At 58.0% G+C, this 27,670-nt stretch overlaps 1 protein-coding gene across 1 annotated transcript in view; it reads left to right on the top strand.

Moving 5' to 3' along the window:
* MDGA1 (MAM domain containing glycosylphosphatidylinositol anchor 1) overlaps positions 1-6,567 on the top strand; it is a 58,538-nt gene extending 51,971 nt beyond the window's left edge. The window contains exons 15-17 of the mRNA XM_051854779.2: positions 1,158-1,288; positions 1,456-1,564; positions 2,185-6,567. Coding sequence (XP_051710739.1) covers positions 1,158-1,288; positions 1,456-1,564; positions 2,185-2,276 — 332 coding nt within the window. The 3' untranslated portion in view covers positions 2,277-6,567. The remainder of the gene's footprint in view (positions 1-1,157; positions 1,289-1,455; positions 1,565-2,184) is intronic.
* The last annotated feature ends 21,103 nt before the right edge of the window (positions 6,568-27,670 follow it).

A 27,670-nucleotide genomic window follows, 5' to 3' on the forward strand; every position in this document is an offset into this window, starting at 1 on the left:
AGAAGTCGCTGGTTGTCTGAGCTGTGTGGAAGCAGGCTTCCCCACCAGGGAAGGGGAGTAGGAGGAAGAAGACAGGGTAGGGGGACTGAGGCTGAACCCCAGGGGGTGGGGACAGATCTCCAGGAGCCGGAAGAAAGAGCAGTCCTTTTGGGGCTGGTGAGTGCCCCCCGAAAGACACTGGAACTTGGGCCCTTCGGAAACCGGGGCAGATACTTCCTGTCCTACAGGGTGCTGGCTGCCACCCCCTCTGGGGCCCATCTTGTTTTGGGGCGGTCCAAGTGCCCTGAACCTTTGGATCCCCCCAGGCCTGCCTGTGCTGTCAGGGAGGCAGTGTTCCGTGCTGTCTTGGCCCCTCCTCCCCTCCCCTCCCCCATGCCTGGCAGCTCTGGGCACCAGCTGTCCCCAGACCTTGTGTCTCGCCGGCTCTCCTTGGTCCAAGCCAACTCCTTTCATCCCAGGCAGGTAACATTTGGTGGCTCTCCCCCACCGGGGGGTCTGTCTGGTGTCACAGATGGTGTGTCTTTGTCTGTGGTCAGTGCCATGCAAATGGCAGCCACCAGGCGCTGTGTAAGATTGATTCCTTTCCCTCGGAGCCAGCTCTTTCATGTCACTGGGGGTTTGGGCGGGGCTGGAAGGGACAGGGAGGGGGCACTGACTGCTTAGGTACTCTTAGCCAAGCCATCACCCCTTCCTTCTCCAGTGTCTTGGATGCAGATTCCCGGGTCCCAGTGGCTGTGGGAACAAGGGCTGAGCAGCCCCAGGCTCCTGCCCCCAAAGTCTCACACTCATTCTCCCCAGAGCTCTGTAGCACGTGTGTTGATGTCTTTCTCCCGATCATTTCATTCTCTCTTTTAGCATTGTCTTAAGCATGGTTATTAGAGACATCTGGGTTTGGAGAGCTAGCTTTATTCGCCATATAAAATATGCAAATTAGCACTAAAATTGTTACTACCGCTTGCTCTACCTCCAGAGACTGCGCAGGGCTAGGGGCACGCTCTGTGCTCACACGTAGGTCCCAGTGCCCTGGGACAGCCAGCACCGCTGTTAGAGGGGAGGGGTTGGCGGCGGGCAGGGGAGGAGGGCATCTGTGGCAGGTGGGGAAGGCTCAGGGTGGCCTTGCCAGACCTCACTGCCCCCTTTCTCCACCCCTCCCCCAGGCTCCCTCAACCTCCTGGTGCGGTCCCGGAACAAAGGGGCTCTGGACACGCACGCCTGGTCCCTGAGCGGCAATAAGGGCAACGTGTGGCAGCAGGCCCACGTGCCCATCAACCCCAGTGGGCCCTTCCAGGTGAGGCTGCTGGGCGCTCCAGGGAGGACCACGTGGGCAGGCCGTAATGCTAGCGCCTGGGGGGTTTCCAGGTGGATTGAGGGGAACAGGCTGGGTGGGGCAGGGCGGCCGCTGTGTCTGTCACAGTCTGCCAAACTCCTGCTCCCTGCTCTCTGACCCTGCCCCAGATTATTTTTGAGGGGGTTCGAGGCTCTGGCTACCTGGGGGATATCGCCATCGATGACGTCACACTGAAGAAGGGAGAGTGTCCCCGGAAGCAGATGGATCCCAACAAAGGTGCAGGGCGGGGCAGGTGGCAGCATGGGGCTGCACCTGTGGGGGGCAGGCTGTAGGGGGAGGGTGCCTGTCGTGGGAGGGGGCTTTTGTCTGCCTGGCGTTCGGACTGCCTGGGTGACGGGAACCGTGTGTCTGTGACTGCAAGTGTGCACCCACCTGGCCCCACCTGACTCAGACTGTAGGGCCGCCCTCCCTGCAAGCTGACTGCAGTGTTTATAGTGTCTGAGTGTCTCTGTATACCTGCAGCCCTGGACAGGAATGTGGGCCTTCCGGGGACCAGGTGTTCCCAACAGCAACAGCAGCAGCTTACTGAGTACCAAGCAAGCCACAAAAGCCTGCATAAGCGTGTTTCACTTCGCCCTTGCCACGGTCCTATTAGACCCATTTTACAGATCAGGACACCAAAGGCTGTTGAGGTTGAATAAATTGCTCTGCACCTTTGTGAGCCCACTAGCAGGCCGGGTTAACCCCTATATGTATGTATATGAGTGTGTCTGTGTCCCCCAGAGACCCAGGGCAGAGTGCCAGGCACCCCCCATGGCTACCCTGTCCCCACTCCCTGCCCAAGCTGACCGGAGTCCTGGCCTGTCTCCTCTCTCTCTCTCTCTCTCCCGTCACAGTGGTGGTGATGCCCGGCAGCAGAGCCCCCCGCCAGTGCAGCCCGCAGCTCTGGGGGCCCATGGCCATCTTCCTCTTGGCGATGCAGAGATGATGAGAGCTGCGTGCTCCCCACCCCGCCCCCGGCACACCAAAGTGTCCACATCGTACCAAAGACTGACCCCCGCCAGCCGGGGTGCCCAGGGGCAGGGCCAGCCCGCCAGGGAGGGGGCCTGCATCGGCTGCAAGGATGAGCAGAGAGTTCAAGGACAGGCACCCGGCACCGAGGCCCTGAAGACGGTTGTTTGACACACACATGCGCACACGCACACACACACACACACACACATAGATATTAAAGCACAAGTTTCTATCTGACCTGCCAGCACCTCTTTATGGTGGAGCCAGGGACTCAGTCGGGACAGCACCCGCCACCCCAGGGACCTCGGCGCCACACAGGCTTCTCCCTGGCTGCACCTGCGGAGTGTTCCTGACTCCCCCACCCCCAACTCAAGCCCCGACTCCAGCCCAGTGGCTTTGCTGAATGGACGCCTGCCATTGGGCAGACTGGGACTCCCTGGGATGGGGAGGCAGGGGCCAGAGGAGGGCCAGGTGCGGCTGTGTGAGCTGTGTGACCGTCCCCCACCCTGGGGACAACAAGGAAGGTGGGCACCTGCTGCTGGCCACTGTTCCTAGAGAGCGGGCCAGCTGGAAGAGACCCCCGCCCCCCCAAGACTCCCTATTCCTCATTCCCTGTGACCCCTCTGTTGGGCCACGGCCCAGGGTCTGGGGCCTGGGCGGTGTGAGGACTGACACCTGTGGCCTGCAGCTGGCCTCCCAGAGCACAGCCCAGCTGGGTCTCAGAGGAGCGGGGGCAGCGGGCGGAGGAGATGTCTTTCTGTCCCCTCCCACCTCCGTGTAGGACGCTGCACTGGGGAGTGCCGTGCAGCCTCTGTCTTTGTGCTCTGGGCCTGACAGGCTGCCCTGCAGAGCAGGGTGTGTGGCATCTGCTTGGCCCTCCCCTCTTCCAGCCAGGGTCGGTGAAGGAGCAAGGCTTTGTGGAGGAGCTGAGGGTGACGGGTAGGGGCAGTGGCTGGTCCTCTTGTTCCCTGGGAGCTGTGAAGGGGCTCCGTGTCCTCGGGTCCTGGGCTGGGCGTCTGAGATGGTCGTCATGGGATCTGGATCGCAACATGGTCTCTGAGCCCCAGCTCAGCTGTCCCCAGGAGAGAGGACGCCCAGCCCCTTCCAGGATGAGTCTATGTGTGTGTGCCTGTGGCTGTGTGTGTGTGTCTGCATCTGTGCGCACCGTGGGTGCATCACGGGGCAGGAGGAGTGTGTGCAGTGTGGGCCTGCGTGTGCAATGTCACATATCTGTCAGTGAGGCTGGGTCTCTCCCCATCGCTGTGAGTGTGTGAGAGTGTGCATGTCCATCTTCCTGAGTGGCTGGTGTGTTAGGTGGGATGCTGGCCAGATGGACCACTTCCTGCCTTATCCTGTAGGCTCCGGCTGCCTCCTGCTGCCTGAAATCCCGCCTCCCAACCCCTAAGGAAGACAGAAAGCTTACAGATGACCCCACTGAAGGCAGGCACCTGTGGTGGGGGCTGTCACAGGGCTCCTGCTGGAGCCACGGCAGGGACAGCTGCAGAGAAGGGGCTTGGAATGCGGGCAACACCACAGTGCCAGGCGGCAGGCAGGGACCAGGGCCAACGCTGCCCAGCTCCTTGATCCGCCAGGCCTGCATTAGCATCATCACCAACAGCTGGTGGGTGGCCGGGCCAGGCTGCGGGGGGACCTCCTGACTCCAGCCAGCGGGGCTGCCTTCCTGGCGCGGCCAAGGCCTTGGTCCCGCATGAGTCACTCCAAGCCCCCAGCACAGGCTTCCGTCGCATCTGCTGGGAGCTGTTCCTTAATTGTCCCATCTGTGCAGAGTCTCTGCCCCCCCCCCCCAACTAGACTGTGAGCTCCTCCTCCGAGCCTTCCAACCCGCTCCCCTCCCCGCGCTCATGGCGGGCATGCACAGGCCTGGGATGCAGCCTCACTGTGGCTTTGCCCCATGGCCTGCAGCCTACCAACCCCATCCCCATCTTTTAGAAATGCTGAGTCATGCCCCCCCCCATGGATCCTGGTTCAAGAGCTCCTCAGAGAACCCAGGAGGCACCCTCCGGCCCATCACCCACCCCATGCTTCCTCTGCCCTTGCAGGGGAGGGCCTGGGGTCCAGAGAGGAACAGCCCTGAGCACTTCCTCCCGGGCTTCCTCATCCGCCCCCTGCCCGCTGCCCCACTCAGGCCGGCACAGACAAGGTGCCCAGAATGCGCTAGCTGAGCGGAACTGCGCGCACGTAGCTGCGAGCGCGTGGTTGGTTGGCGTGACTGCAGGGATGCCAGCGCCCTTGCGCGTGTGTGTGTGCACGTGTGCGGAGGTCTGTGTGTGAGTGGTGCTGTGACTGCCTTGGTGTGTGTGCATGCGTGTGTGCCAGTGGGTCTGCGGGGAATGCATGTCACCGGGTGCTTCCATGTTGGTGTTGTCTGTGCTGGCTTGGGACCCACAAATACCCCAGTCCCAGGGAGACTAGGCTGGCTGGACCAGTGCCTCTCCCGTGGGTGGGCTTGCCGTCTGGGGCAGGGTGCCTGGGGCATACCGTGGCCTTAAAGCTGAGCGTCCAGGGGCAGCCCTCAGCGTGGTGGACTCCTTCCACTCAGACCCCTCCAGGTTGGGGTCAGGGGCTGGAGAGGACCCCTGGAGCCAGGCACTGAACAGCAGCAGTGGGGCACCTCAGCCTGGCCCTCCTGCTGCCCCCCGGGACCCCGGACAGCCTCCGAGGGGTGCAGAGTTGGCCTGAGGACCACACTTCTCCTGCCCTGGCCCTCTCTGGGAGGGGCTCTGCACCTTTCCCCGTGCACTCTCCTGTCCCATGTGCTCTGTGAGCTCCTGGCCTCAGCAGCCCAGACCCTGCACGGTGCAAGACGAGATGGCAAAGCCGATTGCGGGAGGGACGGCCAAGGCCACACAGCCAGCTGTGGGTAGAGCCAGCCTTGGACTCCAGGTTCTGCAGCTTCACTGCGCACTGCCCCTGGGCTATCCGGCCAGACAGCTTCGAGGAGCTTGGTCAAACTGCCTTGTCTCCAGGGCACTGGGTGGAGCTATCTCAGGTGTTTCTGAGCTTCTGCACTGGGACAGCCAAGGGTCTCCCTGCCCCAGTTTCTGGCCTCTCATCCCAGGCCACATGGCAGGCCCGGGTGTTGCGTGGAAGATGTCACCTCTGGCCGCAGCTGCTGCCTGCCCCCAACACGCATCTAGACAGAAGGGACCGTTCTCCCTCCTTGCCTCTCTGCTGCCGCAGCCTGGGCTGCAGACGAAGGTCAGAACCCATCCTCATCCTCCTGAGCCCCTCAGGACCACTGCTGGTTTCTTCTCCTCCTTGCATGGCTCTGGGGGCGGGGGTATTTCTGCGGGCTGGTCCCAGGTGCACCTGCTCTGCAGAGTCCCTGTAGGGCCACTGGTTGAGGTTGGGTTCTGGGTTCAGGGAAGTCCTCCTCTGTTGGGTGTGTGTGTGAGGGTGTGAATGGGAAAACTAAGGTGTGTCTAAGGGTGTGTCTAAGTGTGTGTGTGTGAGAAGGTGTGAATGAGGGTGTGCTTGTGTAAGAACAAGAATAGGAAGGGGTGTGTGTGTTCAAGGGTTCCCGTATCTGAGGGTGCATGTGGGATGTGTATGTGTGTGTAAGGATATGAATAGGTGTGTGTGTGTGTATGAGTTTAAGGGTGTGTGTGTGTATGTGTGTGTGTCGGAGCAGAAGAGCTGCTCTTTCCTGGAGAGCCCTTGACCCTTGCAGCTGGAAGGGACCCTGCCGGTGGCTAGTCAGTGCCCACGGGACAGGTGAGAAAGTGGAGGCCCAGGGAGATGGCCGCAGCCCTGCCCCCTCCCCTGGTGGTGCTTGTGGTCACTCCCCAGGGGCCCTGCTGGGAGGCCCCTGCCTCCTCACAGCTGCCCACACCATCTCCGCCCAACTCTGCAGGCCCCTGTGCCCCACGCCTGAGCCCCCGTCCTGCCCCGGGGCGGGGGCGGCCTGCTCACCAAGGCCTTATCCCGGGCCACAGGAGGGGCAGGGGAAGCGGAGGGGACTGCTGCAGCCCGGAGGCCTCACAGACTCGGGAGAAAAGCCAAAACCCCTCGTGCCCAGGCCCCAGCCCATCCCACCAAGGTAAAAGCACAACGGAGACCCCTTCCTCATGGGTGAAACGCAGCGGGGTTATTTTTGAGTCTCACGACCCCGTCCTCACCCCTTTGCCTTGCTCTCTGTCTCCATCCCAGCCTCTGTTCCCTCTGCCCCGTCCCGTCCCCAATCCCCCACTGTAACCTGTCGTCGCGGCCGCGGTTCTTTCCATCAATAAAGCTGCAGTGTTCTAGCGCGGGGCCGGGCTGTGTGTGTCTGCGGGCGAGCGGGAGAGGCCCTGCCGGGCTGTGCGGCAGGCGGCTGCCACCACGGAGCCTGGTCTCCTTCCCCTATGAGTTCATTGCCTTCACAGCCAAAGAGGGATACCGCCTGCCTTCCCCGAGGCTCCAGCACCGAGGACTGTGGAGGGAGGTGAGAGGAGGGTTCTCGAAGAAAGGACCTCGGGCGTCAGCCTGTTTGCAGGGGCCGTCTTCCAAGCAGAGGGCAGGGTGTGCAGAGCCCCGGAGGGTGACGCTTGGAAGCCTCGGGGAGCAGGAGGCGCAAAGCTGGCATGGGTGCTAAAAACGTCCTTTCTTAGCACCCAACCCCATTGTAGTGCCAGAGCCCCAGGCCACCACACGAGATGTCCAATTCCCCCCGGGACTGCCACACTGGAGGCGGCTCCTGCTGACCAGCCCTGCTGAGCGGAGGCTTCCAGCCGTCCCCACTGACACCCCAGAAGATGTGAGCATGAAAGTGCCTTGGAGCAGCCAGCCCCCACCTCTGTCAGGGTCACGTGCTGTAGAATGGCCTGGCCAAGCCCTCCTCATTTCCTGACCCTCTGAGCCAAGGGAGACACTCACGGGGCTGCTGTCTGAGGCCCGCCAGGTTGGGGCAGGTTGCTTCAGCAGCAGTAGGTTGTGGTTTGGCCACGCCCAGCGTCTGAGTGTCTTTGCATGGTTCCTCTGCCGGGTCATGGAGCCTGCTCTCTCTCCACTTCTCATGCCAGCTCCCTCTCTCCTTGAGACCTCCCTTGGCCAGCGCCACTAGAAAATGGGCCGGCCGGTGCAGCGTGCTGTGTCCAGCCAACACACACCTCATTGTGGATTGGCTGCCCTGGAGTCAGGCGCCACCCCTGATCCAATCACCTGGGTTAGAGGAAGGAGCTGTGGGTACTCCTGGAGGGGTGGTAGGTGGGCTCAGGGATGGCAGGCACCGTAAATGCGGCTTCTCTTCCACTCCTCCCTTGCTGGGGGCACAGCTGTGCTGTGTATGCACCAGTAGAGCCCTCCAAATGGCCAGCCCTCGGATGTGTGCCCATGCAAGGTGTTCACAGGGAAGGTCAGGTAACCTGCAAAAGATGTTGACCCAGATATTGTTATGGCGGTGTTGCAGATGGGGAGGCAGAGCCTCAGAAAGGTGACATGGTCCCCCAGCTCATGCCCTCGAGAAGGGAAAGGTGACATGGTCCCCTAGCTCATACCCTCAAGAAGGGAAAGGTGACATGGTCCCCCAGTTCATGCCTTTGAGAAGGGAAAGGTGACATGGTCCCCCAGCTCATGCCCTCGAGAAGAGAAAAAAACTGAATGCAGAGTTTTTCATTCTGGTTCAGTGTCCTTGGCATCAGCTGTGTCCTGTCCTCCTCTTGGTCCTCTGACTTTCATCTGCTTTTCTCACCAGCTCATCCCCGGGGCCTGGAGGGAGCAGGGCCCCTTCCTGCGGGGCTCCGGCTCCGGCTGCGGTCCTGTGCTCCAGGCAGAGACCGTCCCTGGTCCAGCTTTTCTATTTCTAGCTTCCTGACCTTTCTGCATGTGTCCTCTGTTGAAAGCTACTGTAACACCTTTGGAGAAGGAGGTTGGGTATAAATAAATCCAAGAAAAAAGTCGAAACTCCTCCTTGAAGTCACCCCAAACTCGGGTGGACACCTCACCTCCCTCCATCCTGCTTCTCCAACCTCCTGCTTCCAGATCCATCTTTCCCCAGGCTTGCAGCCCCACCAGCGCCCTGCGTGGCTTCCTGCTCCAAGGTCAACCTGGCAGATCCCTCGAGGGCAGCTCCTGCCACCGAATCTGCCATCCCATCTCTCAGCTGCTTCGCTCCTCTCTCAAAGCGGGGCGAGCTTCCCACTCCTTGCAGGTCCCCCGTGATGCCTCAGTCCATCCAAACACACAGCCCCAGGCATAGCCCTGCTCTCAGTCCCCCTCCCCAATCCCTCAGGACCACCCACCAATTCATTCTGCTCCGAGAGGTGATAAGAAGCAGGCTCAAATACAAATCTGAGACACTGAGAGTCCCCGCAGTGGGAGTTGGCGGATGCCATTTGGAGATGCTCATGCTACATTGTTGCAAAAGAATGGCAGACCAGGGGAGAAGTCGCCTAATACCACCTCATTTCTATATCAAAATGTCTGTGAGGCTGTGAGGTGAGGGCGTGTGTTTTTTTCCTGGTCTGAAAGACCACTCACTGGGGTGTGGATGGTGGTGATGTGCACAGCGAAATTTTGCAAGCTTCCGATCACAGCTCCAGGCTTCCTGCATTGGCTGAATATTTTTATGTGAACCTGTATTATTTTTAATAACTGAAAGAAAAATCTATTTTCTTGAGAAAAGAAAAGCCAGAAGTCATCAAGGACTATAGATTAGAAATAAAGGTCACTTTTCTCTTCTTAGCATTATTTTTATAACCATGCATCACCGAGTTTGGGAAAGGGCTTTGAACTTGAAATCTCTTCCTGCTGATTTATTTGAATAAAAATATTCATACAGTTGAGAGGGGAGGGAGAAGACCTGGGTTGAGCCGGGCAGGGGTGAGGAAGTGGGAGTGTCAGACCAATGTTTAAGAGAAATCCCAGGGGATACTACTACTTCCAGCAACAAACAGCAAACATGTAGTCATGCCTGAAGCCCATGTGTGTGTGTGTGCGTGCACCTGTGTGTGTATGTTTGCACACGTGGGAGCGTACTTCCTGCCCATGCATGTCAGCCTGCAGCAACCTTGGTGTGGAATCAACTATGAAGTGAGCACCCGGCTGGGGTGTCTGGGGTCGGGGGTTCCTGCGGTCAAAGGGGAAAGAGCCAGAGCAGGTGCACACACTGCAGGTCCTTGGCCTTCCCTGCTTCTCTCTCTCCTGCCCTCCTGATCTTACCCACAAAGTACAGAAGGGAAACTGAGGCATGGGGTGAGAGGAGGAGGTGGGAAAGAGGACCTGGCGTTCTGTACTCTGTCCCAGGCCTCAATAGCACTGTCTTTTGCCTCAAGAATACCAGGTCTCTTGAGTCCCCAAAAGCAGGAGTCAGGGCAGGGTGTGGAGAGCTAGAGAGAAGAGACCACCTTTTCAAACTGAAACAGCGGTCCCGTGCACACAGTCCTTCCGGGTTCACATGGGCTGCGTCTCCCGCCCTTGCACTTGGCAGGTGGGGGAGCTGAAGAGGACGGCCTGGCCCAGGGCCCCGCCGCCGTGCAGACTGGAGCTCAGACACGGAGCCAGGTCTCCCAACACCCCTCGAGCCTTCCAGAGCTACCTGCCCACCCTGATACACTGTGTTTGGGAAGTAATATTGCACATCCACCTGGTGTTCACGGTGGGGGAAGAATGGAAACATTTATAACGCCACAGGATGGGCTCTGGGGGCTTCTGGGAGGAGGTATGGGGGTGCCTGTGTGGGAAGGAGCCGGGAGCCCCTTGGCCGAACCTCAGGTTGAATTTTATTTCCTGAGCTAATCCAGGAAGGGGCTCTGGAGGGGGCTGGTGGGTTGCAAAGAGGCCACACGGGGTGGAGCAGCCTGGCTGGGGGTACAGTCTCCAAAACTCACGTGCCACCTCTTACTCACTCTGTGACCATGGACGAGTTACTTCACCGCTCTGAGCCTGGTGTTTGTCCCCGGCTTCCGATGAGGGGAAGAGCAGCTAGAGATGAAATGAGACCACCTACCTCACACCTGGCACAGCCTCTGGCCACGCAGAGCTGGTGACAGCAGGTGTTAGGGGTCATGCTGTCTCCAAAACACCCGGGAGCCCACCGCGGCCCCCACGTGGCTTCCTGCAGGAGCTGCTGCTTCCAGGGAAGGAGCAGGTGCTGGCAGAGAAAGTCCAGAGCACAGATGGGGGGGGGGGGACTGCCAGGCTGTGAAGGAGTCCCGGGAACTTGGGGGTGGACCAGGGGTCCTCTTCCCTCTTCCTCTAGCTCCTGGCAGCCCCTGTGCAGTGCTGGCATCTCCCACCCTCTCATGAATGGTGGGCTGAGGGTGTGGGCAAACTCACCCCACAGGCAGCCTGGGAGACCCCTCCTGCACCCCACAGGCAGAAAGCCCCCCCCCCTGCTGGGAACTCTTAGATCCTTGTCTAGAAGTATCCAGGGCTTTTCTTTCAAGTTCTCAAGAGCAGACGAGGAGCGAGGAGCGTTCCAGAACCTTCCAGGATCCCACATTCCTTTGTCTTACTGCCTCACTCCTGGTGAACAAGTTCCTTTTAAAAGCTGCCTTGCATCTCTCCTGCTGTGGTCTGAGCAGATGTCGTGACGACACAAGCTCCTGGGCGCCTGCAGCACCTGCCCCCAGTGCTGCCTGCCGGCCTCTCCACCCCGCGAGCCCCTGCCCCGCGCCCCCAGGAGCCCTGCACATCGCTGGCCCCGTGCTGGCCCCGCAGGCCTCTGCTGATCTCAGCCTCAGGACCAGGGTCAGGAGGAGTCCGGATTCCACGGTGGGAGGACGCGGTGGAGAGAAACAGAGGCCGTGGCTGGGGAAGAATGCCACGGCCGTAGAGGTCCCCGACTCCGGCTGCGACAAGGAATGCGGCAGTCCTCCACCTGCCCCGAGTTTTCCTGTAGATTGCAGAGGGAGTGGGGAGGGCTGCACTTGTGGGTTCTTCCAGCTTCAGGATTCAGTGACAAGAGGGAGTGGGGTGGTGGTCCTAAGTGACGCTGAGAAAAGGGGGCCGCCACATGGAGTGCAGTCTGGTTTCTGTTTGTAGGACAGAGCATCCATCTGTCTCTGTCTCCTCCCCAGCCCTGGAGACACCTGTGACCCAGGCCCAGGTAGGAGCTAGTCCACCTGCTCCCCATGTCCCACCCCCTGCCTAGGAACCCAGCCCCACCTCCTCCAAGGAGAGGCAAGCAGCAGAGCCGAGACACCCTTGCACCTTGGCTGCTGCCGAGCAGGAGGGGGCACGGAGCCCGTGGGTGGAGGGGTGGCAGGCTCTGGGCTCGGTGCCCAGGGGCGGGCGGCCTGCTCTGCACCAGTGGCCTCGGGCTGGAGAGAGCAGGCGGGCAGGGGCTGGCTGAGTCCTGAAGCAGGGAGTCGTTGGCTGGCTGGGGTGGGGGTCAGGGACAGCAGAGGGCTGAGCCAAAGGCAGAGAAGGACAGGGATGGCCTCCCGTGGTATGTCGGGGGGAGGTGCAGGTGCAGGTGGTCCTCAGGCAGGAGTGGCCATGGCAGGTGGGGCAGCCCTACCTCCATGGACCCTTAGAGGCACCAGAGTCCCTGTTCAGCTGGGACCCTCCACCCTGGGAGAGGAGTGACTCCGCAAATCCAGGAGTTTCCCTGGAGGTCATTGGCCTAGCCCTGGCCTCCTCTCCTGGAGTAAGGAGTGAGGGTGGAGGCTGGGGGCAGGTGGGGTCTGCACCCAGTCACTCCCTCCACCCTGCACCCAGTGCCGCAGAGGTGGAAAGACCCCTGCCCTTCCCCTAGGATGAGCATGTGAGGCTCTTTTCTTTGTCTAACACACTAAGAGTACAGAAGGTTCTGGATGGGCCAGTCTTCCCCTCCCTCCCCTGAGAGGACACAACTCCCTTAGGGACTGCAGTGGGGTCTGTAAGTGGGGGAAGGGGGAGGGGCATCCTGGAGACTTCTGGCCTGGGCGCTGGAGGGAGGTGGGGGTCCAGATTCCCCCAGATCTTCCAGCTGGGGCACTGCTGGCCCCCGGGGCCTGTCCAGCACAGGGTCACACCTTGCCCTTGTTTCCAGGGGAACATGGGGAGAACTGACTCAGCCTCAGGGGCTGCCAAGGTTTTGCGCAGCACCAGGACCCCTCCGATGAGCAGCAAGGCCCTCCCTGCGGCATCCCTCCAGCCGCCCTGGAGCTCGGCCAGTGACCGGGAGCTCACTGCTTTGCCAGCCTGCTCACTGTTGACCAGCAGTAAGCCCCGTCCCTCTGCATGCGGTGCGAGATTAGGGGGAAGGCCAGGGCAGGATGGAGGCAGGCGCTCAGCCCTGCCCACCTCGGTTGTCCAGGATGCTCTCTGGCCCCTGATTCCCTCCGTGGGGGCTGCGACTCTGACTTGAAAAATGGTGCAATGCCCAGTGGGAGAGGCAGAGCCCAGAGCCCTGCAAGGCCCTGCCACAGGCTTTGTTTAGTTGCAGGCTCCAGGCCTTGGTCTTCTCACCTACATAATGGTAGGAGTTTGGAGTGAATGATTGCCTTCGGGTCCTCTGCTTTATTTGAGGTTAGAGGACTGGGGATACGAAGCTAACACCAAGAGCCACAAATGTCTTTGCTTGTTGGTTTGTCCATGTCTCTGTGTTGGCAGGGGTGGCTTCCTGCTAAGCACATTTACTCCAGGGTCACCACTGCATCCGGGACCCCGTGGCCTTGTCTGTCCCCAGAGGCTCTGCCCAGATTCTTAGGCTTGATTGAGCCTTGTTCCCTTCTTCTCTTCCCTGGCCCCAGGACTCACCCCAGCCCAGCTCCCGGGTGCCCTGTCCCCCCAGGTCCCCCTGGCCCTCGCTGCCTACCCTGCCCCGGGGGGCACTGACCTCCTTCCTGCTGTAAACCCCTGGCCCTGCATTGATGACTTTTCCGTTCCTGGAACCTGGCTCTGGGAGTTCATCCACCCACCAGGGCTGGAGGGAATACAGTTGCTGTTTTGCCACTTGGGTTTGTTCATTCATCCGACCCCACTGCCCTAAGTTACCCCCTGGTGGTTCCTAAGCCACAGCCCTGTCCCACCTTCTCTTTTTTGTCTGCCTCCCAGGACAGAGCTTGAAATCCCTGGAGGAGGGACCCAGTCACAGCCAGTGCGGAGGCTGAGGAGGGCTTTGGGGAAAGTTTTGCTCTCCCTGTTGCAAGGAGACTCAAGGGACAGGCACTCGACACAGTTATGCCTCTGCTAGGGACATCGGTGTCCCATATCAGAGTGCCTGGGTTGAGTCCTGACTCTGCTGTCTGCTACTTGGATCCCTGTCCCCAGCACCGGACACCTCGATTGAGTTCCAGGTTCCTGGCTTTGGCCTGGCATTTGGGGAGCGAACCAGTGGACGGACAATCCCTCCTTGTTTCTCTATCTTTCAAGTAAATAAAATAAATAAATTGTTTAGGAAGAAAGGAGCATCAAAAGATAATCCTATTGCATTGCTCTGGGCTCTCCGGGGCGTGCCTGTGCCTGGAACTGCTGCCGTGGTCATCTTGTGACCATGAGGCTCCAAGCTCAAGGTGAAAATCAACATTCTGAAGACAGGGAAGAAAAAGGTAGAAGGATCCTTGATGAATGATTTGCTTTCAAGCCGTCACTGAAGCCACCCCCTCCACACGTCGCGTTAAGTATAAAAATGTCATGTGCTTAAAGCTTATAAATGACGGGCTGTGTTTTTTGCTGTCACCTTAACAGCAACACTTTAGACATTCACTCAGTCGGTCATTTACTTACTGAAGATCTCACTCCTGCACCTGTTCACCTCCTTGCCATATTGATTAGGATAGAGGGTCAGGAGCTCTAGCAGAGACCCCAAATCACTGTGACTGCATTCAACAGAAGTGCATCTCTCTCTTGGAAGCCGCTGGGGGCTGGGGTGGCAGATGTCAGGGGCCCAGGACTCCTCCAGCCAGTCACCGCACCATTCCTGGGTGTCCTGTTGTTCAGGTGGTCCAGGACCTCTGACCACCACCTCGCATTTCAGCCTCATCCTCCCTTGGCCAGACAGGACCCAGTGGCTGCCCATCCCACACTTGGTTCACACTCCACTGACCAAACCTTATTTCTATGGCCACTCCTAGCTGCAAAAGAGGCTGAGACACGCATGCTTGATTCGAGGTTGCCATGTGTCAGCTATAAATTATGATTTAGGTTCTGCTGTAAAAGAAAATGAGGACAGATATTGGCTGGAATGTGGGATGGGTGATTTTGGCTGCTTTCATTCATTCATTCCCTGATTCATTCATTCATTCTGCAAGCATGGTGTTGTACACATTGGCTGCGAGGCACCAGGGCCATAGAGTCCAGGTTCCTCATGGCCCAGCAGGAGGATAAGGCAAGAACAGATGTTCAAGCCCAACAACCCTTGGCGAGCACCTGCTCTGCCCAGACAAGGCACCCAAACTGAGAAGTGGGGAGTGCTCATGACATGACATTTTTGGTTGTCATGGTCCCCCCAGCCCATCTGCCCCTGTCTGCACCCAGGATGTGGAGGGAGAGAAGACAGTGGCCAGGACAAAGGCGACAAGCCCCCAAGGTGAGTCTTTACTTGGAAAACCGCTTCTCAAAGTCTACAAACAGTCCTGCCCGCAGAAATGTGCGCGCCCTCTCTGTCCTTGGACACAATGGGTGTTAGTGCCGGCTGTGGACACAATGGGTGTTAGTGCCGGCCGCTACCCAGAGCTTCCTCACGTGCCGACAGTGTAGGGATCGGGGAAGGCACAGCCCCCAAGGGGTGGTCTTGCCCCCCTGAAGAGGAGCTGTCAGGCTCCCACACTGGGGGCAGCTAGGTGGCTCTGTGCCTTTGGGAATCGGAGAACCTCTGTGGAAGAACTCCATGTTCACCTGGGCGAAGAACCAAGGGATGTGCCGTAGATTCCGTTTTGCAACACAGACCTCAGAAACATTTCAGGTCCTACCTTCGTTCTTCCGTGACCTGACAACTCTCGGTCAAACACTGGGTCCGCTTTCTCTTGACACAGGGCAGATGTGTGACCGCCTCCATCCACAGAATGCTGCAGAAGCATCGCTGACCGCTGCTCGGACTGGGTCGTGAGAGGCGGCACAGCTCCGCCAAGCCTCTCTCTCTCTCTGTCTCTCTTGGGGTGTCCACCCTGGGAACCCAGTCTCCACTCTGCGAGAAGGCACTGGCTGCTATGTGCTGAGACCATGGGTAGATTCCTGAGCAGAAGAACTGTTGTCTTGTTTCAAGCCCCTGAGTTTTCTGGGGGCTTGATATGCAGCAACAGGGGACAGGCAGCATGGTGGCTTTACATGGCTGCAGGGTCTTTGTAGCTCCTCCTGTAGAGAGATAGAGTCTGTTTCCCCACAACTTGAATTTGAGCTCTTTTTTCTTGAGATATTTATTTATTAGAAAGGCAGAGTGACAGAGAGAGACAGAGAGACAGTAAGAGGCCTTTCATCCACTAGTTCTTTCCTGAAACACACACAACAGCCAGGACTGGGCCAGGCTGAAGCCAGGAGCCAGAAGCGCCATCCGGGTCTCTCACATGTGTGGCAAGAGCCCGGGTACTTGAGCCGGCATCTACTGCCTTCCAGACACATTAGTAGGAAGTTGGATGCGAAGTGGAAAAACGAAGACTCGAACATGTGTTCCCAAATGGGATGCAGGCTTCCCAAGCAGTGACTTCTCCCACTGTGCCACAGTGACCATCTCAGAGGTGTTTTTTTTTTCCCTAAAAGACAGAGACAGACAGAGAGAACTCCAATCTGCAGAAGAACTGCGGAAGAACCACTGCCACCCTTTAGGCACTGCCCAGCCTGCCCAGAGGAGCCCCTTGTGACTGACCCATGGCGTCCCTGGGGTGGCAGCGGGGAGCAGCACCATGTCGAGTGTGTTGTTTGCTATAGAAGCAACGGCAGAACAGTGAGATGGAAGCAAAGTGAAGAGTCCTGTGCCAAAGGGGACAAGCTAGTGACACAGGGGGAGGCCATTCCGCCTCAACCCAGTAAAACACCTGTTCAGCTCCCTCCAGGGAGCCAGCTGGGGGCACCCCTTCCTAGGTGCTGTCTTCAAGCTCCCGGTAAACCGCCTGGGTTGCTCCTTGGCCAGAGAACTCTTGGCCGGTCTCAGTGGAGTCCATCTTCACCCCAGTCTTTCCCACGCTGGCCAGGGATTGCAGGTATGTGGGTGTCCCAGGCAAGAGCCCAGCACACAATGCTGAGCAGAGAACTGGGAGCAAGTTAAATGATCCCGCCTTAAGCCACTGTGCTTGCTACATGCTAAAACATAACTGCTAATATCAACCTCCGATTTCAGATCAACCTAGGAATAGTTTTCATGCCCAGGGCTGTGCCTCTTGTGGCGGTGGACACAGGAGGAGACGAGACCCTTGTCCACATAGAGTTGGCTGTGGACATAAATCGTGGGGGAGCCAAGTCCCCGGGGGCACAGCACTAGCACCCGGCCAAGTCCCTTCTCCCTTCACTGTGCTGAGGGACTGGGAGCCTGGCTCCACCTCCTTTCCCAGCCTCCCTTGTTCCCAGCAATGGAGGTGGGGGTGGGGGAGGTGAGGGAGGCCACCCCAGTCCAGAGCCCAGAGGTTCCTGGGCCGTCAGGTGGCCATGTGGGCAGCCAGGATGCAGACTGCTGTAGAGGAAGGCATGAATGTGATGGGGGCTTGCATTCTGGGCTGGCTGTCATGGGAACTGTTCTTATTTTTATTTTTTTGAAAGATTTATGTATTTATTTGAAAGGCAGAGTTACAGAGTTACAGGCAGAGGCAGAGAGAGAGGTCTTCATCGGCTGGTTCATTCCCCAATTGGCCACAATGGCCGGAGCTGCGTGGATCCAAAGCCAGGAGCCAGGAGCTTCTTCCAGGTCTCCCACGCAGGTGCAGGGGCCCAAGGACTTGGGCATCTTCCACTGCTTCCCAGGTCAAAACAGAGAGCTGGATTGGAAGTGGACCAGCTGGGACACTACAGGGGGCGGCTTTACCTGCTATACCACAGTGCCAGCCCCAGAAACTGGGTGTTACACCATTTAACCCCTCAGCTCCTGCCGCTAGCGGCCCGCGGGGCCCAGGCCTCCTGTCCACACGGGAACCCTGGGCGGAGGGGGAGGTGGCGCTGGATGGTGAGCTGCGCCAGAGCAGGGCGTTTTGTTCTTTGTGTTCACAGCTGTAACGCCCAGTGCAGTGCTGGAAACAGAGCGCGACGCACAGGAGCTGCTCGGTGGACACGCAGCTGCGGGGAGGGAGGCACAAGCGCCTTCCCTCGCTGTCCTGGGGCTCCCAGAGGAGAGGGCTGTGCTGCCCGGCTAAACCAGGGCCTTCCCGAGGGCTGAGACAGCTCCTTCCACCCAGACCAGGGCCCCCTGAGGACCGGGCTGTGTCTCCTCCCTGAGACTGGGGACCCCTGAGGATGGAGGTGTGTCTCCCCCCTCAGACTGGGCTTCCTGAGGACGGGGCTGTGCCTCCCCCCTCAGACTGGGGCTCCCTGTGGACGGGGCTATGTCTCCCCCTCAGACTGGGGCTCCCCCCGCCTGGCTCCCTCCTTGGCTGCGCTCCCCTCCCTTACCTCCCAGCTGGGGCCCCTGTGGCATGGGCAGCGACTGTGGCGGGGCTGCAGTTGGCATCCGGCGATGCTCGAGGGTGGTTAAGCACCCTTGGAATGAAGTTGGGCCTCATTACAGCCTGTTGGAGAGGAGAGCCAATTAAGGAGGCAATTTCCCTGAGCGGCTGCTGAATGGAGCAGAGCTGCAGCCACAGGCGGGACAGCAGCGGCCGTCCTGTCCAGCTGGCCTGCAGGAGGCCCCCTCGCCTCCGGAGACCTCCCACCACCTGGGTGTGGGCCAGTGCCTAGAGCCCAGCTGAGACCCCAGGGTGTCCCCGGCCCTGGCTGCCCACCCCAGCTCCGCCGCACCTTCTGGGTGCCTGGTGCTGGTGTTCCTGATAATCTCACTGCTTCTCCCTGTCACACCCTCTGTGAGGCAGGGGGGCAGGCCCAGCCCCTCCCCTTCCCTTCTGCCTCCCGCCCATCAGGTGCGGGGTAGGCACCTGAGCGTGACTCCACAGGGAGCAGGTGGGAGACCCGAGTTAAATGATGGAACCAAGGCAGAAAAGGGCGTTTCAGGGAAGGATCCAGACTTCCTCCCATAGTCAAACGAGGACAGGCAGGGGCGTCCCCGGCCCAGCTCCCCTCCGCCCGGGGGCCTCTGCCTTCCCCGAGGCCGCTGGGGGCACCCCCTCTCCTCCTCCACTCTCAGAGTGTTTCTAGCAGAAACAGCTGAGCCTCCCCACACCCATTTCAGAATTTTTTTTTCTTATTTGAGAGTAGGGGGGGTCCCCTCCCTCCCACTGTTAAGTCCCCAAATACTTGCAAATGCTGGAACTGGCCTGGGACTGAAGCTGGGAACTCCGTCCAGGTCTCCCAGGTGGGCAGCAGGGACTCCACTGGGTTTGCATTATCAGGAAGCCGGGGCTGGGAACTGAACACAGGCACTACAATGAGGGACTCAGGTATCTTAACAGCTAGGCTGAACGCCCTCCCCCCTACCCCACTCATTTGCAAAGTCCTGGAGAAGCGTGATGGGCCCAGCACTGAGCGTGCCCTCACACCTCACCTGACCATCTCACAGCCAAAGCACATGCCCCGCATGATAAACCCCGCCCCCCATCACGGGGCAGGGCCGGGCGGGGCCAAAGCTTTCTCCTAGCCTCACCCTGTGCCTGGCATCCTGGCAGATTCTCTCGGCTCCCTTGTTTCCAGGACTAAAACTGAGGAGTTTCTGGCATTTTCATCCATGACTTATAGATGGGGAAACAGGGGCCCAGAGAAATTCAACAACTCATCTCGGCCCACATAGCTGTTAGGTAAGAGAGCTTAGCGGGAGGTAGGAGCCATGTGCGTAGATGAAGCTCGGCCTAGTGGGCCAAGCGTCCAAAGCACAGGTCACACACAGCTGAAAGCGGCAGGTCCGGGAGCCAGAGTTGAGCAGGATCCAGCACTCCAGAGAGGCGCCCTGCAGGAGGCAGTACTTTAGCAGCGTAGTAGGGTGGCTGGGCCAAAGAGATCCAAATGCTGGCAGTCAGTCCCTGGGCCGGTGCATTGCAGGGGTACAGGTGAAGGATGTGGACCGACTGGGAAGGCCGCATGGGCCCTGTGACCAGGGCTGGACTTCACCCGCGGGCACTGGCACAGGGTGGGTTTTCCAAGAGGGGAACTGGCAGGGGGGAAACTGAAGTTGGAGGGGGGTCTCTTAAACACTTGCCGGGGAAGGGAGGGACAAAGGAGGCCGTCCTGTGCCCCATCCCAAGGCTGTACAGGACTTAGGCTTGCCGCTGAGCCGCGTTGGGGGAGCAGCGTCTAGGACAGCACCAGGCACACAGCAGGTGCTCATCAGAGGAGTGACGAGCACCCAGCTGAGGCCGTGGTGACACTGCCAGGGCTTCTGTGGGGACAGAGATAGTGGGAAATACCACTCCTGACTCCTGAGCACCTCCTACAAACCAGCCTCTCGGGCCCCAGATGCTGGGGGGCTGGGGGGAGACCTCTGCTCCACCCCGAAACCCTGCGCGTAGTAGGGCTCACTGCACTTCTGTCCAATCTGCAGGACCATCCTTGCAAACAAGGAAACCAAGGCCCGCAGCGTAAAAGAGACTTGCCCAGGGCCACACAGGGCATCGAGTCTGCAGATTCCCAAAGCCCACAGCCTCCGCCAGCGCCAGTACAACCTGCCGTCTCCCACTCCCCCTGGGCACGCGGGGTCAGACGGAGGCCTCGCCCAGTGGTGAGAGGTCTGTTTGGTTCTTCCGCCCTGGGCAGGACCTGACTCTTTCAGACCTGGGTGGGGGCCAGAGGAGAGAAAGGCCCCGCGGCTCCCCCGCCCCCGCCAGCCGCCTCCCGGGGAGTGGGCGGCGGGGGGGGGGGCGGCCTGAGCAGCAGCCGCAGCCCGCTAATTAGGACTCGCTCCTTATGACTCACTATTCCGAGATGTCATTTTCTAGACTCGGGGTTGGGGCCGGGAGTGGAGAAGGCACACACAGTTGTTTTTAATTACATTTGGTTTGCTAATTTCTGATAGAAAATAAATATTTACCGGGAGCCATATTTCTTCATTTCACGCCGGCTGACTCCTGAGTTTATCGGGAACCCAAACAGGCACCTCCCCCTCACCTCCGTGCCCCCCCCCAAATAAGTCCCCACCCGGGGGGGGGGCTGGAAGGGGAGAGCGGGGAAGAGATGGAGGGGCAGAGGGCCAGGCCTGGCTTCTGGGGGTGACAGGGCCGAGTTCCGGGGTGGCAGCAGGGAAGAGGAGTTGAGGACACACCCTCCCACGGGCCATGGCCAGGGCCAGATGGGAGACTGGGGCCAGGGAGGGCCCAGCTCTGCCCCAGTCCACCACCGGGTCGTGGCCCTTCCCCAGCAGGGTCTGCAAGGCCTGTGACAAGGTGGGGACCAGCAAAAAGCTGGGTGAGGTCACGCTGGCTGATGGCCAATGGCAGTGCCTCGGCGTCCCCAGGCTGTGGGAGGAGCCGGGGCGGGGACCCAGAAGGGGGAAAGGAGGAAGGCGTGGGAGCAAGTGCCCCTGGCAGGGTGAGGAGTGGGATGCGACCCCCTGGGGGTAAGGACACCTGCTCTCTCTCCACTGACTGCTGAGGTCTGGGGGCTTCCAGGGGCACTCCCCGGAGGGCGTACCTGGTGCTTAGAGGAAACCTGCAGACTGGGGGGCTTCCGCGGAGGGGTGCGGTGGAGCTGCTGCCTTTGGGGCTAGAAGGTCCCATGCTGGGGAGAGGAGCTGCCCTGTCCACCATCAGGGGTGTGTGTGTGTGTGTGTGAACACACAAACTCACCCAGATTGCAAAGCACCATTTAAGAAAACTGGGCAGGGGGCTTGGGGGGGGGAGGGAGGAGCCTGGGGAAGATGGGAGGAGCCTGTGAGCCCCTGGCCTGAGTGAGGCCCCCAGGGATGGGGAAGAGATAAGAAGATTTGGAGGCAGGAGAGTGGAGAGGCCCCTGCCCCCAGTCTGGTTTCTAAATCCATGTTAAGCCACGGCTGTTTTTTTTTTTTTTTTTCCAATTACATTTCAATTTAGCTCAATTACTTTTCCATTATTGTTCAAGCGACTCGGTTTTAATTGAAGCTGCTGGTTCTTATCTTTCTCATTCCCCCACATACAAGGGGGGAAGGAGGAGGAGGGCTGGGGTGAGCTGGGGGTGGGTGGAGGCCCAGGCTAGCGGAAAGCTCAAAGCCCCCAAGGGTGGGGCACACCTAGGAGGCCCTGGGGGTTCCAGAATGTTCAGGGTAGTGGTGAAGAGGCTGTTTGGGATGCTCATAGCCCACACTGGAGTGTCTGGGTTCCAGTCCCAGTTCGGCCCCCAATTCCCACTTTCTGCTAACGTGCTCCCTGAGAGGTGGCAGGTGGGAGTCAGACTGAGTTCCCACCCCCTCCCTTTGGCCTCGCCCAACCGCAGCTGTTTGGGTGTTTGGGGAGTGACACAGTAAATGCACGATCCTTTCTGTCTCTCTCTCTGGGTCTTCCTACATTTCAAACACAATGAAAACCAATAAATTAAAGTGCAGAAGCTCTGCAGGGGACAGGGAGAGCTACAGCTGGGATCGCAGCACTCACCAGGCCCTGGACTCGGCTCACCCGAGATGTAGTCCATCTCCAGCACCATCCTGTGAGGGGTGTGCTGTTATCAGCCGCGTTTTCTTACAGATGCAGACACCGAGGTCCAGAGGACTGAATGAATTTATTGCGACCCATGCACTTGGCAAGCAGCAGAGCTGGGAGGCAGTGCAGCCCTCTGGCTCTTGAGTTTGCGTGGGTGAGTGACAGAGGTGAGACTAGGCAAGCCCCCTGGCACACAGGTGTGGGGTGCACATGGTTTCTCACCTGAGAGATGGGAGAGAGACCTGCCAGTAGAAGTAATAGAATATCGGACCCCAGGTGGCTGTCTCGGTCTTTCTCCAGTAGCAAAAGTCTGGAGTTGGGTGGTTCCTGAGCCTGCCTATGGCTCAGGCTCCTCACCAGATGCCTTCAGTTTGTGCAGTGTCTACTTCATGATCATAAGACGGCTGCCAGAGCACCTCATCACCGCCTCGTGCAGCAGCAGCTAGAACTGTAAGGAAGGAGAGGGAAGAGGGAGCCTTCTTTAGGTTGCGCTTCGTCAGGGAGAAAAGTCTTTCCTAGAGACCGTCCAGCAGACTGATTTGGGTCTCAGTGGCTAGGACAGAGTCACACAGAGCCCCTGGCTGCCAGGGGGTTCTGGAGCCCTTACCTTAATAGTGCACTCATTTATTTATTTAAAAGGTGAGGCGGGGCAGGTAGGGAGAGAGAGAGATTGATCTCCCACCTGCTAGTTCACTCCTCAAATGCCTGCAGCAGACAGGCCTGGGCGAGTCAAAGCCAGGAGTCCTTAAAACTCAGTCTGGGTCTCCCATGTGGGTGGCAGGGACCCAAGTACTTGTGCCACCTGCTGTTGCCTCCCAAGGTCTGCATTTGCAGCTACCTGGAATCGGGAGAGGAGCTGGGACTGAAATCCATGCACTCTGATATGGGACGCCGGCACCCCAAGTGACCCCTTAACCAGTGCACTGAACACCCACCCAGGGTGCACCCTTTGAAGGTCCAACCTTGGTGGGCCTTGGCTGCTGTCCCCTTCGTCCCGAATCTTCTCTAAACTGAAGCCCAAGGTTATCTGCAAGTAACCTCGGGATGAAGAACTTTGGTGCCTACCTCTCTGGTTCTAAACGGTCACGCCCACATGGGCTTGGGTCTCCCTGCTGCCTTTTCATCTTCTTGAAGCTTTTAAGTTTGTTTCTTCAGACATGGTTTGTGTCGTCTTCAGATAGAGGGTTGAACTGAAAGGGCCAGGGCCTCCTTCCCTGGGACCAGGAGCCCAGCGCCCCGGCACTCACGCGGGCAGAGCCAGCTTGGGCCCAGACCGGTGAGTCAGCCTCCAGGCAGGGTGCACGGTCGAACCCCCACAAAACCAGGGTCCTCTGAGAGAGGGGGGAGGAGAAATGGCTGCAGTGGGGGCCATGGCTCAGGGGTCGTAATGAGTACAGAAACCCTGGGGAAGGGCTCCAGGGGACGGCCAAGGGGGCTCACAGAAGTGAAATTGCCTCTCTACGCTTTGAGGGTTATGGAGTCCCTCCAACAAGCATCCTGCTTTCCTTTGAGATGACAAACTCTCGGAAGAGCTGCCAGTGCCGTGCGAACGTCTCGTTTTCTGAACCATTTGAGAATGAGTCGTGGCCAGGATGCCCTTTAACCCCCAGTGTGCGCGTCCTGCACGCCGACACGCTTGCCTGCGTTGCCAGTGTCTGATCCTCAGGCTTCGTTCAAATTCTGACAGCTGCCCCTGGGAAGGCTTTCGTAAGCCAAAGGATTTAATCCAGAATCACACGTTGCGTGTGGCTGTCATGCCTCTTTCGCTCTCTCCACTCGGCTCTTTGATCTTCTCTGGACTTTGATAACTCCAACACGCTAGAAGATTGCAGGTCAGTGATTCTGCAGAGCCTCCCTCCGTGTGGATGCTCCTAACATTTCCTCCTGCTCGTGTCCGAGGCAAGACTGTCCCGGAAGGGCTGCTCCGCTCTTCTTAGAGCACCCTATCCCGTTTCGATGGCCTCACTTCTGATGCTGTTCACTCCCCGCAAACATGATTCTGAACACGTGACTTCTCTGAATGTCGTGTGGCTGCACACACAAAGCCAGGGGAACCCTGTGTGCCATCGCCTATCTCAGGCAATCCCGGTTCTGATGCATTCAGGGGAGATGATGAGAGGGCTCCAGAGAGTGGGGACCGTGGGTGAGAGGAAGAGTATATGCAGGGTCGGCGCCATGGCTCACTAGGCTAATCCTCCACCTGCGGCGCCGGCACACCGGGTTCTAATCCTGGTCGGGGCGCCGGGTTCTGTCCCGGTTGCCCCTCTTCCAGGACAGCTCTCTGCTGTGGCCCAGGAGTGCAATGGAGGATGGCCCAAGTGCTTGGGCCCTGCACCCCATGGGAGACCAGGAGAAGCACCTGGCTCCTGCCTTTGGATCAGCGTGGTGCGTCGGCCGTGGCGGCCATTGGAGGGTGAACCAACGGCAAAGGAAGACCTTTCTCTCTGTCTCTCTCTCTCACTGTCCACTCTGCCTGTCAAAAAAAAAAAAAAAAAAAAAAAAAAAAAAAAAAGAGTACATGCAAAGGCTCCGAGCTAAGAGTAAGTCACGACAGAGACAATGTTACATACTCAGCACAGCTATGACGTTTCTCGCCCTTAGGCACATGGGAAAACCACATTTCCCAGACTCCCTTGCAGTTCAGCTGGGCCATGAGATTGAGTTCCAGACAACAGAATATGAATGAAAATAATGGACACGGTTTTTAGGCTTCTCATAAATCCTGCATGCGCTTCCCCGCTCTCCTCTCCTTGCTTGACAGCCCTGGGGAACCACAATTTATTTTTTATGTGTTTTTTTAAAAAAGATATATTAACTTACTTAAAAAGCAGAGTGACAGAATGAGAAACAGATCCTCTGTCTTCTTGTTCAGTCCCCAAATGGCTACAACAGCTGGGGCTGGGCCAGGCAAAGCCAGGAGCAAGGAGCTCCTTCCAGGTCTCCGACGTGGGTGCAGGGGCCCAAGGACTTGGGCCGTCTTCTGCTGCTGTCCCTGGCACATTAGCAGGGAGCTGAATTGGAAGCAGAGCGGCCGGGACTTGAACCAGCTCTCCGCTATGTAATGCTGGTATTGCAAGTGGCAGCTTAACCTGCCGAGCCACCACACAGGCACAGAGACATTGTAAAGATGGCACTGTCACCAGATAGAGCTTGAATCCCTGCGTGACTGAGGGGTGAGGCTGTATCCCCTGCGAGCGCCATTGAAATATGACATGAGTGAACAATGACCCGTGGTTGTGCCAAGCCACTGAGACTCGGGGGTTGTTTGTTAAAGAAGCCGGCACCCCTGACTAGTACAGGATGTGATATAGACTCCCAAAGTCAGCACAGAGGCAGGTGGGCACATGCAGACAAGATAAATCCGGTTCACGGTGTGACTTTGAGTGTCAGCTGCATGAAATCAGACTTACTTCCAATAGGGAAGAGGGAGCCCCATAAGACTTGTGAGTTGGGGAATAACATGAAGAAACCATGTTTAAAGAATAAGTGGTTTCTAGGATAGCTTAGGTTGCAATGAGAAACAAGGAGGCCGTTTGGAGGGTCTCAGGGTCACCAGGTAAGGGGTGACATTAAATAAGATCAAGTTCAGATTGACCGAAACCCCCCTCCTCAAAACAGTGGTTTCCTCAAGACGAGCCCTTGTTGGCCCCGGCTAATGAAGTCTGGGAGCATCAGCCCGGGGCTGACAGCCGGGCCACTCCCGTGCTGTTGCTCTGCCAGCCTCTGTGAGCTGCCTTCTGCATCATGGCCCAGGATAGCTGCTTCTGCCCCAGCAGAGCTGCATCTCCTCTCTGGTAGGAAGGAAGAGGGAAGGAACAAGGAAGAGAGAAACACTGCACAAAAGTTGTCTGTACGGGGGCCTGCGCTGTGGTGTAGCAGGTGGGGCTGCCGCCTGCAGTGCCAGCATCCCATATGGGTGCCAGTTCTAGTCTGGGCTGCTCCATTTCCAATCCAGCTCTCTGCTATGGCCTGGGAAAACAGTAGAAGATGGCCCAAGTCCTTGGGCCCCTGCACCCACGGGAGACCCGGAAGAAGCTCCTGGCTCCTGGCTTCGGATCAGCACAGCTCCAACCATTGTGGCCAGCTGGAGAGTGAAACAGCCAATGGAAGACCTCCCCCCCACCCACCCCCCCTGCTTCTCTCTCTGTGTAACTCTGACTTTCAAATAAATAAATAAGTCTTTTTAAAAAAAAGTTGTCTGTACAGATTCCACTGCCAGGGATGCTGGACATTTTGGCCTTGATTCTGTTTGTCCTTAGGTGCCAGCTGAGCATGGAACCATGAGGACTAGGGAATAATCTACACTATTTTCCATGGGGAGAGTGGGGCCTAAGCCTCAGGGGTGACCCTGAGATTTGGAAAAGTGAAATTAGTGACCGACTAGAAAAAAACAGTCCGGCATTCAAATCCTGGCTTCTCCATTTTACTAATGATTTGATTCAATGAAGTTCCTGAGCCTTTACTTTTTAATTAAAAGAGGAATGATACTACTTCCCCCATTGGGGAATTAAATGAAATATTAAATATTAAAAAATGCCTGGCACATAGAGGATGCCCAGTGAGTGGTAATTTATTTAGCTTCTGGAGTTGCAAGGAAAGATGAGTGGGGGACGGGAGGCCAAGGGAGAAGCATTGGACCTCGTGCATTCATTCATTCATGTATCCACTCGTCATCCTTGATTGACAGTCTGCACGGTGCTGAGCTCTGATCCCTTTGAAGTTCTGCAGCCATAGAGACAGATAAGCAGTGAGAGCCGGTTGGGTGGAAAGCCCTGGCCCACAGGCCCAGCCTCATTCACGGTTCATGCCTCCTTGCTTCTCTCCAGGATGTGGCAGGAGTTCTCCAAGGTCCTGACCGCTCCCATGCTCTGACTGCCAGCCAGCAACCAGGGAGGTGTAGAGACACCAGCAGGGAGGAGCTTTCCGGAGGGAGAGGATCTTCCCCTTTGAGCACACCAGAGGGTGAGGAAGGGGCTGAGTGTGTGTGTGAGGGGGGAGTCCTAAGTGTGTGCATGAGTGTATGTTTGTGACGGCTTTGGTCTTGAGATGGTTGTTGGATGAGGGTATGGGCAAAGTGGTCCTTAAACAAAGACTGACATTGCAAGGGGATTCCCTACTCAACAGATTTCAGATGCCAGCTAAAGGAGTTGGATTTTCCCTCTTTTATAACATTTGGCAGCTGGGAGGGTGCATTAACCTTAGAGGGTGGGAAAGTCTCATTGCTGAGAGAGGAACCATGAACTCAAGAGCAAACATGAAGCCTCTGGGCCTTGTTCATATTCTTTGTCTTCCCACTGCAGCACAGACGGGAAACTAAAACTTCAGCTTTCTGGTTGGGATTCTGGGGAGGGAAGCTCTTGGGATCTGGAGAGTATTGGGTGGATGGAGAAGAGGGAGCTGAGGGAGTAATCTCACCAAGTTTGGCATGAGTTCCAGGCCTCACCTCTGAGCTATGGGCCTGGATATCACCCAGGACAGTTTATTTCAGCATTTTAAAACTGAGTTGCAATGCAGGTTAGTCCGTGGGTGGTGTGTGTGGGCCACGGGGTGGTGCACCTGCAGAACTGACTCTCGAAGCACTGCAGACACTAATTACTGACTTTGAAACCACAGACCACAGAAGCAGGTCAGATCTTGAAGACTAAACACAGTTGCACTGAATGCTTGTACACAATTAAAAAAAAAAAAAAAGCCCAATGCACCTCCTACGCTTTACACAAGGCCCAAGAATAAGTAACAGAATACTAAAAAGGCTCAGGATAAAACCCAGGAATGCTTGACATGTGAAGAATCGGGAAAATCTTAATGGATG

The sequence above is a fragment of the Oryctolagus cuniculus genome, chromosome 5 (assembly GCF_964237555.1).
Source record: "Oryctolagus cuniculus chromosome 5, mOryCun1.1, whole genome shotgun sequence".
In the NCBI taxonomy this organism is placed as follows: Eukaryota; Metazoa; Chordata; class Mammalia; order Lagomorpha; family Leporidae; genus Oryctolagus; species Oryctolagus cuniculus.